The sequence below is a fragment of the Danio rerio genome, chromosome 23, assembly GCF_052040795.2.
Source record: "Danio rerio strain M-AB ecotype USA chromosome 23, GRCz13ab, whole genome shotgun sequence".
Classification (NCBI taxonomy): domain Eukaryota; kingdom Metazoa; phylum Chordata; class Actinopteri; order Cypriniformes; family Danionidae; genus Danio; species Danio rerio.
In genome coordinates, this window is record NC_141043.1 from 2,841,512 (window position 1) to 2,855,075 (window position 13,564).

A 13,564-nucleotide genomic window follows, 5' to 3' on the forward strand; every position below is an offset into this window, starting at 1 on the left:
AATCTAGGTCACATCTTAGGATGTAAACATGGAAAAACATACAGTACAATAACATTTTAAGAAATATTAAAATATTACATTTTTAAAATATTTAAAGCCAAAAAATATCTGAATTAACCCTGCTGAAAAATCCAGCTTAAACCAGCCTAGGCTGGTTGGCTGGTTTTAGCTGGTTGACCAGGCTGGTTTTAGAGGGGTTTTGGCCACTTCCAGGCTGGTTTCCAGCCATTTCCAGCCTGGTTTTAGCTGGTCAGGCTGGGAGATGACCAGCTAAAACCAGCTTGACCAGCCTAGCCAAGCTGGGAGTCCAGCCAAAACCAGCTATATCCAGCTTAAACCAGGCTGGTCAAGCTGGTTTTAGCTGGATTTGGCTGGTCATTTTCCAGCCTGACCAGCTAAGACCAGGCTGGAAATGGCTGGAAACCAGCCTGGAAATGGCCAAAACCCCTCTAAAACAAGCCTGGTCAACCGGCTGAAACCAGCCAACCAGCCTAGGCTGGTTTAAGCTGGATTTTTCAGCAGGGAAATGCAACAACCAACTAAAAAATATTTGCAAACGATCCCGGACGAGCCCCCGATTACCTGTTTTAGATTTTATAGATTTGACATTGTATTGTTATATTTTATTATGTTTGCGCCTTTGTTGTAGCTTTGCTCATCTCTTCTGCTTTGCTCTGCCAGGGCTGAAGGGAAGATCAAGCACTGTCGCGTCCAGCAGGAGGGACAGACGGTGGTTTTGGGAACCTCGGAGTTCGACAGTTTAGTCGATTTAATCAGTTACTATGAGAAACATCCACTGTACCGCAAGATGAAGCTGCGCTACCCCATCAACGAGGAAACACTGGAGAAGATCGGCACTGCTGTGAGTCCTGCTGTACATTATCTGTGCTTAATCAAACAGCTCACTCTAACGTGCCCAGGCTCGTTTCCCGGATTGTTTGAGAAGTGTAAGTGTGATAAATTGGGCTCAGGGACGGTTCCGTTGGCTGGCCCTGGCCCGGCTAGAAGAGGTGTGCCAGAGTGCGCTTCACTTGGGCTTTGGCACGGTACGCTTGTAGTTTGAGTGCAAAGCCTGCCTGAGCCCAAACCTGAAGACGAGACTTGACTTAATCATTCTTACTGTGAAATTAACGCAAACTGTTGTAGATTAAAGACGGGTCCGGTTTAAGGCAACTGTATATAGTGTGAGCGAGCCCTAACATTTAAAGAGCACCTATTATACAAGATGTACAATAAGTCTCTGATGTAGAGATCTGGACAAAATTTTGAATCCGGCTTCCGCCAGGTTTTAGCCCGTACCCGACTGCTCCCGCTCATGTTCAGCATTTGTTGTCCCGCTGCTTGACCTGCCCCATTTTCTACCCGGCACGTAGAACAAAACCGAAAACCACCCAGCTGTACAGAGTCCAGCCAGCCTATAACAAGCTGTCTGTATAAACACACACACACAAACACACACACACACACACACACACAGACAAAGCTCTTTCTCTCATTTGCGCACACACACACACCTCTCATTTGCACCCACACACACACACAGCAACAAACAAGCTAAACATAGCATCACGCTGTCACAGGACACATGCAGACCTCTAGTCTGATGTCCCCAACTCGGGGACAACTGATGTGCCCAAACTCGGTCCTGGGGGATCCGGTGTCCTGCATATTTTACTTCCAACCCCAATTAAACACATCTGAACCAGCTAATCAAGCTCTTTCTAGGTATACTAGAAACTTCCAGGGGGTTGTGTTGAAGGACGTTGGAGCTAAACTACAGGACACCGGCCCTCCAGAACCGAGTCAGGACACCTCTGCTCTAGAGCATGGGTACCCAAACTGTTTAGTATGAATGGCCAAAATCCAAATATCTTTGAGAGTTGTGGGTCAAAGATAAATATAACAAACTATATTACATTAAAGTTGCCATGGGTAATTTACTAATTTATATCCCGGTTAACAGCCCCGGATTGCTGACTTTGGTTTAGGATCCGATCGCAGCGGCTGCCCGAAACCCGGTGATTAGTACAGTAACTTAAGTAGCTGTGTTATTCAGACACCTCACCCTCTATCGGAGACTAATGTTGGCAGGTATGATTTAGGCGGAAGTGACAAACTACAAGCCTTATATGTTTATATCGGTTTTCTATATTCTAAATATAATGTTTTGTCACTGTTTTGGTGCGCACTAGCTTATAGCTATCATGCAAATGAACAATACTGATGCTGACATCTAAAACACTTTATTTTTATTTCATGGGACATTTAAAAGCTCTGATGAAGCGCTCGTGTATATGATCAGGATACTGTAGGCAGTTTGACGGCGTGCGGACTGAAACGTTGACGTGTGTGTGTGTGTGTGTGTGTGTGTGTGTGTGTGTGTGTGTGTGTGTGTGTGTGTGTGTGTGCGTGCATGTGTGGGCTGTTTGAATAGGTGTTTCCATGAGCTGACTTTAGTCGACTTCCTTCATCTGACTGTCGTGGCAGATATTCAGCAGTTCCTCAGAATGAGCTCCAGCCTTAACTCTATTATTAGTGTGTAGAGAGGAACCGTAGGCCTGCTGTGATGAACACTGACCACTGAAATCTCATGATCTGCCTGAAATCAGCAGCAGCCATTGGTTGATGATCGGTGGATGATCAGCGGATTGGCTGATTTTTTTTTTTTTTTTAGTACAGTTGAGGTCAAATGATCACAGTATTTCCTATCATGTTTTTTCTTCTAGAGAAAGTCTTATTTGTTTTATTTCGGCTAAAATAAAATCAGTGTTTAATCTTTTTAAACCATTTTAAGGTCAATATTATTAGCCCCCTTAAGCAGTGATTAGTTCTTTAGACTATCCAAAATAAATATTGTTATTTATTGACTTGCCTAATTACCCTTACTAGCTTAATAAACCTAGTTAAGCCTTTAAATGTCACTTTAAGCTGTATAGAAGTGTCTTGTAAAATAGTATTTACTGTTATCATGGCAATGATAAAATAAATCGGTTATTAGAAATGAGTTAATAAAACTATTATGTTTATAAATGTGTTGAAGAAATCTGCTCTCCGGTAAATAGAAGTTGGGGAACAAAATAAACTAATAAAAATTAGCTAATAATTCTGACTTCAACTTTACATGTTATTTTATTCATACTAGTTCATTTAGTTTACGTTAATTTCCGTTTTTAGCCTTGCGATTAATAGTATACTGCAGTATACTTATCACAGACACGGAATAAATTATATTTATTTTATGCATCTTTTTTTTATTTAAATTTGACCAATCAGATGGGGCCTTACTATATTTAGCTCCACCTCTCCAGTGGTTGCTGTTCTGCTATTGGCTGGAGCAACTCAAAGCTAAACCCAGAACTGAAAATAAACACTAATGGCAGGAGTCGAAACAACAATCTGAGTCAGAACATCTGCTGAGGTTTTCACTCATGCATAGTGTTTCAAAGGCTAACGATCTAGATGCAAAGTCTAAAGTGTATGATTGCGAGAGCATTAAGGTTGTGTCCGAATCCACTTTTGCTATTTTAAGGATGGAAAAATACTCTCTGTGCCCCGGCGCATGGTCTAACAGGGCTGTGCTTATTCTCTTATTCTCTTAATCAGTTCTGGGTGTGTTTTAAGTATAACGTGCTTTAAACCAATCAGAGTCTCATCTCGCATTCCCTTTACCAGTCAGTTGTATGGCGCATTTGCCATTTACATGGTGGACTTTTTAAGTGGAAAAACTGAACGCTTCACTAGCAAGAAAACCATTCAACAGAGCATCTGCAGCACGAGGATAAAGAATGAGCCTCCTCCATTCAGCCTCTTTACTTTTTCCTTACTTTATTTGTACTCTTTACTCCTTTACTTTGGTGAAGTAAGGAAACAGTGTTGTACTCACTCCACTGAAGACATGCATTAGCTCACATATTTAATTCAATTTGTTAAGTGCAAAGATTTGCTTCAAAATTATTTCTAAAGTCAGTTCTGATTTCCAGCAAACAAATTAATTAACAATAATATTAAAACTTGATCAAACAACTGAGTTATTTTTAAACACGAGTCCTGTTCTTATTCCCCATATGCTGATGCAGATGTCTCCAAAACCCCACAGGTGGACAAATCTAAACTTGTTTTAATTTAAGCAAAATAAATATGCAGATAATAAATAATAATAATAATAATAACAACATTATAATAATGCAGATTATCATGAATAAACTGAAAAAGCCCCCCAAGATGAAGAAGGCATGGAGGCAGTGGTGTTTATATTTATATAAAAAATATTAATGTTTGTAACATTTTAATTCTATAATTGTTTTTATATGTAAATATATTTGTGTTTTGCTTTAAATCCTGTGTGTATTAATCGATGTGTAAACGTTTGGACCTGCATAGGTGCATAACTAACGCGCTCAGCGCTGGACTTTACAGCAGTTTTAGTTGGTCAATGGCAGTCTATTTCAGTTCCTCAAAATAGCAATGCGCCTTAACACACCTCCTTTATAGACCAGCACAGCCATGAGTCCACAAAGTGGCGCTAATAGATTTGTATTGTAGTGCAAAACGGGAAAATTACAGTTGCGCTGGTCTGAAAATAGCGAAAAATCACGCCAAACACACCTATTTGTAGTAGTGTATGGCAGGGCCCTAAATGTTTGACAGTTTTTCTAATCTAAATTAGAATGAATTAGATCTGAAAATTATATTGTATCTGTTTATTTTAATCTCAGTAAAACAAACCTAAGAATAAACACTGCTAATAAAAACACATTTACAGAGGAAACTGTTATATATGGTAAGAAATATCGCAATACTCAACCAATATGGTGTATTTTTCCAGCATCCTGAAGCCCTACTTAATAGTTTGGTCTCTAATGAAGGTGTTTGTCTGAATGTTTGTGTGCAGGAGCCTGATTATGGGTCTCTGTATGAGGGACGAAACCCGGGATTCTATGTGGAAGCCAATCAGATGCCCACGTTTAAGGTAAATCTGCTCTCCATTCACACGACAACAGTTTTTTTTAGACTATGTACAGTGTGTGTGCATGTGTGTGTTCTCATTCTGTGTGTGTGTGTGTGTGTGTGTGTGTGTGTGTGTGTGTGTGTAGTGCACAGTTAAAGCCATGTATGAATACAAAGCCCAGCGGGATGATGAGCTCTCTTTCATCAAGAACGCCATCATTAGTAACGTGGACAAACAGGAGGGAGGCTGGTGAGTACCACAGTAACTCACTTTACCACGCCATTTTACTCTGAGAAACTTTTACTTGTCGTCTTCCAAAGTAAAACATTCACTATTCACTAAACGCTTCACTGGTTTAAATTAATCCGGCAGAGCGAGTGTCCAGTAAATGTTTCACTGATTCAGTAGATTTAGTCAGAGTGACCAGTGAATGATTCAATAGATTCAGTCCGAGTGTCCAGTTAATGATTCACTTATTCAATAGATTCAGTCAGAGTGTCTGGTTAATGATTCACTGATTCAATAGATTCAGTCAGAGTGTCCAGTTAATGATTCATTGACTCAATATATTCAATCAGTGTCCAGTTAATAATTCACTGATTCAAATGATTCGGTCAGAGACTGTCCATTAATAACTCACAGATTCAAATGATTCGGTCAGAGAGTGTCTAGTTAATAATTCACTGATTCAAATGATTCGGTCAGAGAGAGTTTCCATTTAATAATTTACTAATTCAAATGATTCAGTCAGAGTGAGTGTCCAGTTAATAATTCACTGATTCAAATGATTCGGTCAGAGACTGTCCATTAATAACTCACAGATTCAAATGATTCGGTCAGAGAGTGTCTAGTTAATAATTCACTGATTCAAATGATTCGGTCAGAGAGAGTTTCCATTTAATAATTTACTGATTCAAATGATTCAGTCAGAGTGAGTGTCCAGTTAATAATTCACTGATTCAAATGATTTGGTCAGAGCGAGTGTCCAGTTAATGTTGGACCGATTCAAAGGATTCAGTCAGAGTGAGTGTCCAGTTAATGATTGACTGATTCAAATGATTTGGTCAGAGCGATTGCCCAGTTCATGATTCACTGATTCAAATGATCCAGTCAGAGGGAGTGTCCAGTGACTTATTGATTCAAATGATCCAGTCAGAGGGAGTGTCCAGTGACTAATTGATTCAAATGATCCAGTCAGAGGGAGTGTCCAGTGACAAATTGATTCAAATGATCCAGTCAGAGGGAGTGTCCAGTGACTAATTGATTCAAAGGATCCAGTCAGAGGGAGTGTCCAGTGACAAATTGATTCAAATGATCCAGTCAGAGGGAGTGTCCAGTGACTAATTGATTCAAAGGATCCAGTCAGAGGGAGCGTGCAGTGATTGATTGATTGATTGATTCACTGATTAGAATGATTCGGTCAGAGCGAGTGTCCAGGTAATGATCCACTGATTCAAATGATTCAGTCAGAGTATGTGTCCAATTAATAATCCACTGATTCAAATGATTCAGTCAGAGCGAGTGTGTCCAGTCAAGGATTGTCAGAGCCGGTGTCCAGTTAACAATTCACTGATTCAAAGTTTAAAGGATTCAAAAAGTTTTTCTAAATTGTCCTAAGAGAAGAATAAGTGTTGAGTATTTTTAAAGACAAAGAGGACAAATTTAAGACTTGAGCAAGTTAAACGGACATATATCAATAGTGTTTTTTTTTCACATTCTGACTAGCCGCAGAGGATGTGGATGATTTTATATCTGTTGTCAACAATATCACATTGCTGTAAGTGTGAGTTTGTAAATTTCCTTCTGAAAACAGAAACAGGTTGCAGTTTATTAAAATATAGTGGCAGACCTGTTGCACAAAGTGCCCGAATACCAAAATAACACAGAACTGAAACTCTCACTGTCTTAAATCAGATTACTAAGGTGGAAAAGGTCTATCCTAAAGACTGAAATAACAGACTTAAGACTTGTTTTTCGGCTTTAAAAACATTTTATTTGGCTCATTTAGATCTACCATGTCACGTTGTGTTTATTGTAGCTGATTTTTGTGAATCTCAAATATTTGATGTCAGAGATGCAGGTGAATGGAGTTATTGTCTTTAAAAATATAGAAGCGAATCTGAACTGTGTGTAACTGCTCATCGTGCTTGAAATGAAAATGAAATGACGCCGTCATGATTGATTTGTGGTGAAATACATGTTTTAGGAGACATTATTTTTGGCCAATCAGAGCATAGTGAAGCGATCTGACTAATCAGAGAAAGGTAGAGCCATCTGACCATTCAGAGCATTGTAAAACGATCTGACCAATCAGAGCAGATTAAATCTGACCAATCAATGTAGGTTGGAGCCATCTGAGCAATCACAGAAGGTAGAGCCATCTTTTCAATTACAGAAATGTAGAGTCATCTGACCAATCAGAGAAGGATAGAGCCATCTGACCAATCAGAGCTGAGTAAAGCACTTTGATCAATCAGAGAAAGGTTGAGCCATTTGACCAATCAAAGCGGAGTAAAGCAGTTTGACCAATCATTGTAGAGTAGAGCGATCTGACCAATCAGAGAAAGGTAGAGTCATCTGACCAATCAGAGCATAGTAAAGCAATCTGACCAATCAGAGAAAGGTAGAGCCATCTGACCAATCAGAGCATAGTAAAGCAATCTGACCAATCACAGTAAAGCAATTTTACCAATCAGAGAAAGGTAAAGCTATCAGACCAATCAAAGCACAGTACAACAATCTGACTAATCAGAGAAAGCTAGAGCCATCTGACCAATCAGAGTCTAGTAAAGCAATCTGACCAATCAGAGAAAGGTTAAGCCATCTGACCAATCAGAGCCTAGTAAAGCAATTTGACCAATCAGAGAAAGGTTGAGCCATCTGACCAATCAGAGCAAAGCAACCTGACCAATCCAAGAAGGGTAGAGCCATCTGACCAATCAAAGCAAAGCATCCTGACCAATTCAAGAAGGGTAGAGCCATCTGACCAATCAGAGCAAAGCAACCTGACCAATCCAAGAAGGGTAGAGCCATCTGACCAATCAGAGCCTAGTAAAGCAATCTGACCAATCAGAGAAAGGTTGAGCCATCTGACCAATCAGAGCAAAGCAACCTGACCAATCCAAGAAGGGTAGAGCCATCTGACCAATCAGAGCAAAGCATCCTGACCAATCCAAGAAGGGTAGAGCCATCTGACCAATCAGAGCAAAGCAATCTGACCAATCAGAGCAGAGTAAAGCAATCTGACCAATCAGGGAAAGTTAAAGCCATCTGACCAATCAGATGCTTCACTGTTAAATAGGAAACTCACACAGTTGTTTCCTGGTTTATAGATGCCAACTTGCTAACAGTTATTGCTGTTGTTTTTGTATGAACAGGTCTTTATGCTGGCTGTGGGCCAGTATTGTTGAACACATTGCTGTTTTTCCTCTATTTATAACCACAGACACACACACACACACACACACACACACACACACACACATACACTATCTACATTTCACACTGTTTACATTTTGAAAGCATTACTGTCTAACTAGCCAAAAGTCTGCTTTACTAGCCTAAAGTGTTATTATCATCTCTGTGCTTTGTGTGTTTTGAACTCATTGGCCGTTTCTCTTAAATGAGTTCAGAAGCACACCAGAGAGCTGAGAGTATGTGTGTGTGTGTGTGTGTGTTTGTTCCGCACAGGTGGAAGGGTGACTGCGGTGGAAAGAAGCAACTGTGGTTCCCGGCCAATTATGTGGAGGAGATCAGCCCGACGGCGGTGGAGCCCGACAGATCTGTGAGTGTGTTGTGTTGTGGTATGCTGTCATTTGTTGTGTTATCTGGACTTGTGTTGTGCTGTGTTGTCTTGCGTTGTGTTGTTCTGTGTGATGTTGTGCTGTGTTGTTGTGTCTGGGTTTGTTTTGTGTTGTACTGTCCTATCATGTGTTGTTGAATGTGTGTTGTATGCGGCGGTGCTGTGACCTTTATTCTCTCTCTCTGTGTGTCCACACGTGCGCTCTGCAGGCCTCAGAGAACAGTCCTCTGGGAGATCTCCTGAGAGGAAGTGTGGACGTGTCTTCCTGCCAGATCGGTGAGTATATCCGTGCATGTGTGTGTGTGTGTGAGCATGTGTTAAATAAGAAAACTGTGGGCGTGGCTTGTTTTGTCTACTGCGAGCTGATTGGCTGCAGTGAAGTGGGCGTGTCATTCAGAAAGATCTGGCAAAGGGTTTGGAGAGAGTTGTTACAGCCTAACAGACTCCACCGGCTCACCATTACTGTTTGATGTCTAAACTGACAGCTGCAGGGGCGTGGTTAAGTATGTTAGCCCCGCCCAATACCTCAGAGAGACCTAATCTGAGAATATAGCTGGAAACAAACAGGAAGTGCATTTCCAGATTTCAATTAAAGATTATAAGGGCAAACTATTATTTTCTTAATGACATGCACAGATGAATTGTTCAGCACACTAGCAATGTAAGCTAACAGCATCAACATGTTAGTTTTGATTTCATGTTTACTTTAAAAAGGCCTAAGTCTCCAATATAACTCGTACAAGCCTCCAGATACCCTGATTAATATTCGAGCGTGTGTTTGTTTGCGTGCGTGTGTGTGTGTGTGTCCTGCAGTGGTCAGACCTGAAGGGAAAGGCAGTCGTCAGTTCGTCTTCTCTCTGGTGCCGGTGGCGTCTCCTCGCACCGGTCCTGTGCTGGACATCGCAGCCAGCTCTCAGGAGGAGCTGAAGGACTGGGTGGTGAAGATCCGAGAGGTCACCATGACATCTGAAGCCAAGGTACAGCAGGACAGTAGAGCTGCACACCATGCTAACAATCGGACAGATTTGAAGTCAGAATTATTAGCCCCCCGCTGAATTGTTTACTCAATGTTTATTAAATGAAAAGATTATCTCAACACATTTCTAATCATAATAGTTTTAATAACTCATCTCTAATAGCTGATTTATTTTATCTTTGTCATGATGACAGTAAATAATATTAGACTAGATATTCTTCAAGATACTAGTATTCAGCTTAAAGTGACATTTAAGGCCTAACTAGGTTAATTAGGGTAAAATCATAGATATATACATTAGATGTCGCCTGGCCTGTTGTTGTCTATTGGATGGAATGCGTCAATAGCGCCGCCATCTTGGTACAGGGTAGCGCTCCTTTGAAATGAATGCAGGACCAAGGTACAGTGGAGGACTGTTGCCATCCAAAGCCAGAGATATACACACATACACATATATCTGTGATCGGGAGTTTTCCTGTATGTTAGTATGTCATTTTTTTTTCTAATTATGAAAATTATAATTTTACATCACTTTTCTACATTGATGGATCAGTGACCGCACGGGCATTCCTGACAAAAAGCTTGTGTTTGTGTGTACAGAAATGTACTATTCACCCTCCCTGTTAAATCTGATCTAATCATGTCCTGAAACACAGCTCCTCTCCTGCTTTCACTTCTCATACTGACGGAGGGAGCGATTCGTTTGTGAATGAATCCCCCGAACGACTCTTTCACTAACGTTAGCTGACAATAACACAAGTTTCTGGCAGCGCAGCATCTCGTTGTCATATTTCTTTTGCATTGTTTGCTGATTTTATTCAACAAAACTAGCATAAGCCGAGTGTTTAGTGCGAGTTGGAGCTGCTTTGCCGTATGGTGAATGCAGTAAGTGACTGTTATCATCAATAACGTGACCTGATTAGCACAAAAGTTCAGAACATACAAAAACAGAAAAAAACTTAATATTACCTATGAAATGTTCTGCCTTTGTGCTTTGTTTTCTTTGTTTGCTCGTTACTACACCCGTAGACAGCGCTAAAGTCCAGCATCTTCACGTAATAACACTGCCTTGACTAGTGCAGTTGAATGACATTTGTTCTGGGAGCACTGTACCAATGTGGCGGCGCTATTGACGCATGCTCAGGGTCCCTATGCGATATCTAGTGTATATATCTATGGGGTAAAATTAGGATAATGAGGCTAGTCATTGTATAACAGGGGTTTGTTCTTGAGACAATCTAACACATATATAGATTAAAGGGGCTAATAATATTGACCTTAAAATGTTTAAAAAAAATTAAAAACTGCTTTTATTCTTGCGGAAATAAAACAAATAAGACTTACCCCAGAAGAAAAAACTATTTTAGGAAATACTGTGAAAAATTCCTGAATCTGTTCAACATCATACTATATTTGAAAAAGAAAAACAAAGGTACAGGAGGGCAAATAATTCTGACTTCAGCTGTATTTACTTTATTTATAGGACGATATTTGCCAACTGTATGAACATCTGGAATCTGTGGGTTCCAAAAAAAATCACAATACTGAGCAAATAATAAATATAATATTAATAAATAATTATCAATAACTGAGAATTCACCAACCTACGTCACACATGACGTCACACAGGTTCAACTGTACATAGCGGTTGCAAAGAAGAGACTGGTTACCCCTGCTGAAAAATCCAGCTTAATCCAGCCTTGGCTGGTTGGCTGGTTTTAGCTGGTTGACCAGCCTAATTTTAGAGGGGTTTTGGACATTTTGGATGGAGGGGTTTAAGCTGGACATGGCTGGTTTTGTCTGGACTCCCAGCCTGGTTAGGCTGGACAAGCTGGTTTTAGCTGGTCATCTTCCAACCTGACCAGCTAAGACCAGGCTGGAAATGGCTGGAAACCAGCCTGGAAATGGCTAAAACCCCTCTAAAACCAGGCTGGTCGACCAGCTAAAACCAGCCAACCAGCCTAGGCTGGTTTAAGCTGGATTTTTCTGTAGGGAAAATAGCAAGCATGTGGTGTTGTGCAGTAGGATGCCAAAATCGAAAGTCCAAAAATAGAAAACTTAAGCTTTACCATACACCACACTGCTTTTAATGCCAACTGCAGACGTCTTTGGCCATCATAAGAGCTAAATGGAGTGAGGACCTAATTAAAAATGCTTCACCCGCTATGCTGAATCATACACATTACTCGTTTTTGATTTGCAGCAATGATTTCAGCATAAACAGTTAAATATGGAGAATTAAACTGCGGACACTGAATGCTCAGGCTGAAATGTAAACATGTATGTTCACATACCCTGCCGTACAGGAGCAGTGTGCTGTCAGAATGCAGTTGTTCTGCTTGTTGATGATTATCCAGGCCTTGTACAGATCCGTCTTCTTTCCTTGTCTTTGGCTAGGCAGATCCTCAGTTTTTAGCTCTACATAGTTTTGAATCTGGTCATCATGGAGCATTATTTCCTGCACATGACCACACAGAACAACATTGTAAGCATCCAAAGACTTGTAGATCTTTAACTCTCTCTTGTAAAATCACTTGGAGTTTTAATGAGATAGTTGTATATTTGGGGCTGGATGCTCGGCCATTTCATCTCATCCAGTATCCATTGGGAAGGTGCTATCGCCAATAGACCTGTCAGACGAACGCCGCTCACTTTAAAGTTAATTTTGCTGAATAACTGTACTTATCACTGGTTGACGAGCTGTTCTAATACACTGAAAGCATTATGTAAATAATATATATAATATGTAATCAATATAACTTATCTCTAATACAAACTCTCTACCGCATCAGATGTCATTCCCTTGCTGTAAACGCTAGCGCTGCAGTTTTTTTCTTCTGCAACCTCTCTGTGCGCACATCCTGAATGTTTTTCAAACCGTTAATTCGTCTATTATTTTCCGTTTTGGCCATTTGTTCCCAGAATGTTTGGTTTCCATTTGGGCCCAGAATTTTTCCTTTTGAAGCATCACTAATATTCACAGTAGGACATTCACAAAAATATGAGCTCTCATTACTATTCTAATGACTTTAGGCTTTATAGTCAAGTCTATCATTTTTAAGTGTACTATGAATTTCTGGCTAATGCTGAAAATACACCCACACAGCGTATGACAGTGGAAACATAAGCATAAATGTTTGATGATATCTATTGACTGTGTGTTTTTCTGTCAGCTTGAAGAGGGGAAAATGATGGAGAGAAGAAAGAAGATCGCTTTAGAGCTGTCGGATCTGGTCATCTACTGCCGGCCGGTTCCTTTTGATGAAGACAGTAAGAAAACAGACAGCAGCTTCACGTTCACACACACTGATGATGACTCCTGAACCTCCAGTGCCTTTTATGCAGGTCAAACGCGAAGAGATGTTAGCTTTGCCTGTGTGAAAAGGACACATGTTGTTTTGGATGTTGCTGATTAAAAATGTATAAACTAAAACCTAATCTAAGAATCAACTATGAACTGTAAAGACTGGTTTAAAATAACTTAACAACTTAATACAAAATTACAACCAAAATCGCTTAGTTCAAAGCTTTGAAAACCAAGCATAATGCAATATAGAACAAAATAAATATTAATTTAAACTAATTAAATAAAAAATGGGTGTATATGTGTAAGATTGTAGATGAATGGATGGATCGGTAGATAGAGGGATAGATTGATTGGTAGTTGGATGGATGTATAAAGAGATGGATGGATAGATGGTAGATAGATAGATAGAGAGATGGATTGATAGATAAATGGATGGATGGAGAAATTGATAGATGGAGAAATTGATAGATGGATAGATAGATAGATAGATAGATAGATAGATAGATAGATAGATAGATAGATAGATAGATA

The 13,564-nt window shown here is 40.0% G+C and overlaps 2 protein-coding genes across 12 annotated transcripts in view; both read left to right on the plus strand.

The window, feature by feature from the left end:
• Positions 1–13,564, plus strand: part of ggt7 (gamma-glutamyltransferase 7) — a 219,444-nt gene that overhangs the window by 183,960 nt on the left and 21,920 nt on the right. The window lies entirely within an intron of this gene.
• plcg1 (phospholipase C, gamma 1) overlaps positions 1–13,564 on the plus strand; it is an 81,650-nt gene that overhangs the window by 56,090 nt on the left and 11,996 nt on the right. For all 10 annotated transcript variants that reach the window (XR_015522709.1, XR_015522708.1, XM_087305340.1 and 7 more), the window contains 7 exon segments: positions 682–862; positions 4,892–4,969; positions 5,094–5,197; positions 8,639–8,732; positions 8,960–9,026; positions 9,564–9,727; positions 12,900–12,996. Coding sequence is in view for 8 of the 10 variants with exons in the window: in XM_087305340.1 (XP_087161466.1) it covers positions 682–862; positions 4,892–4,969; positions 5,094–5,197; positions 8,639–8,732; positions 8,960–9,026; positions 9,564–9,727; positions 12,900–12,996 (785 nt within the window). In the remaining 2 variants the exon portion in view is untranslated.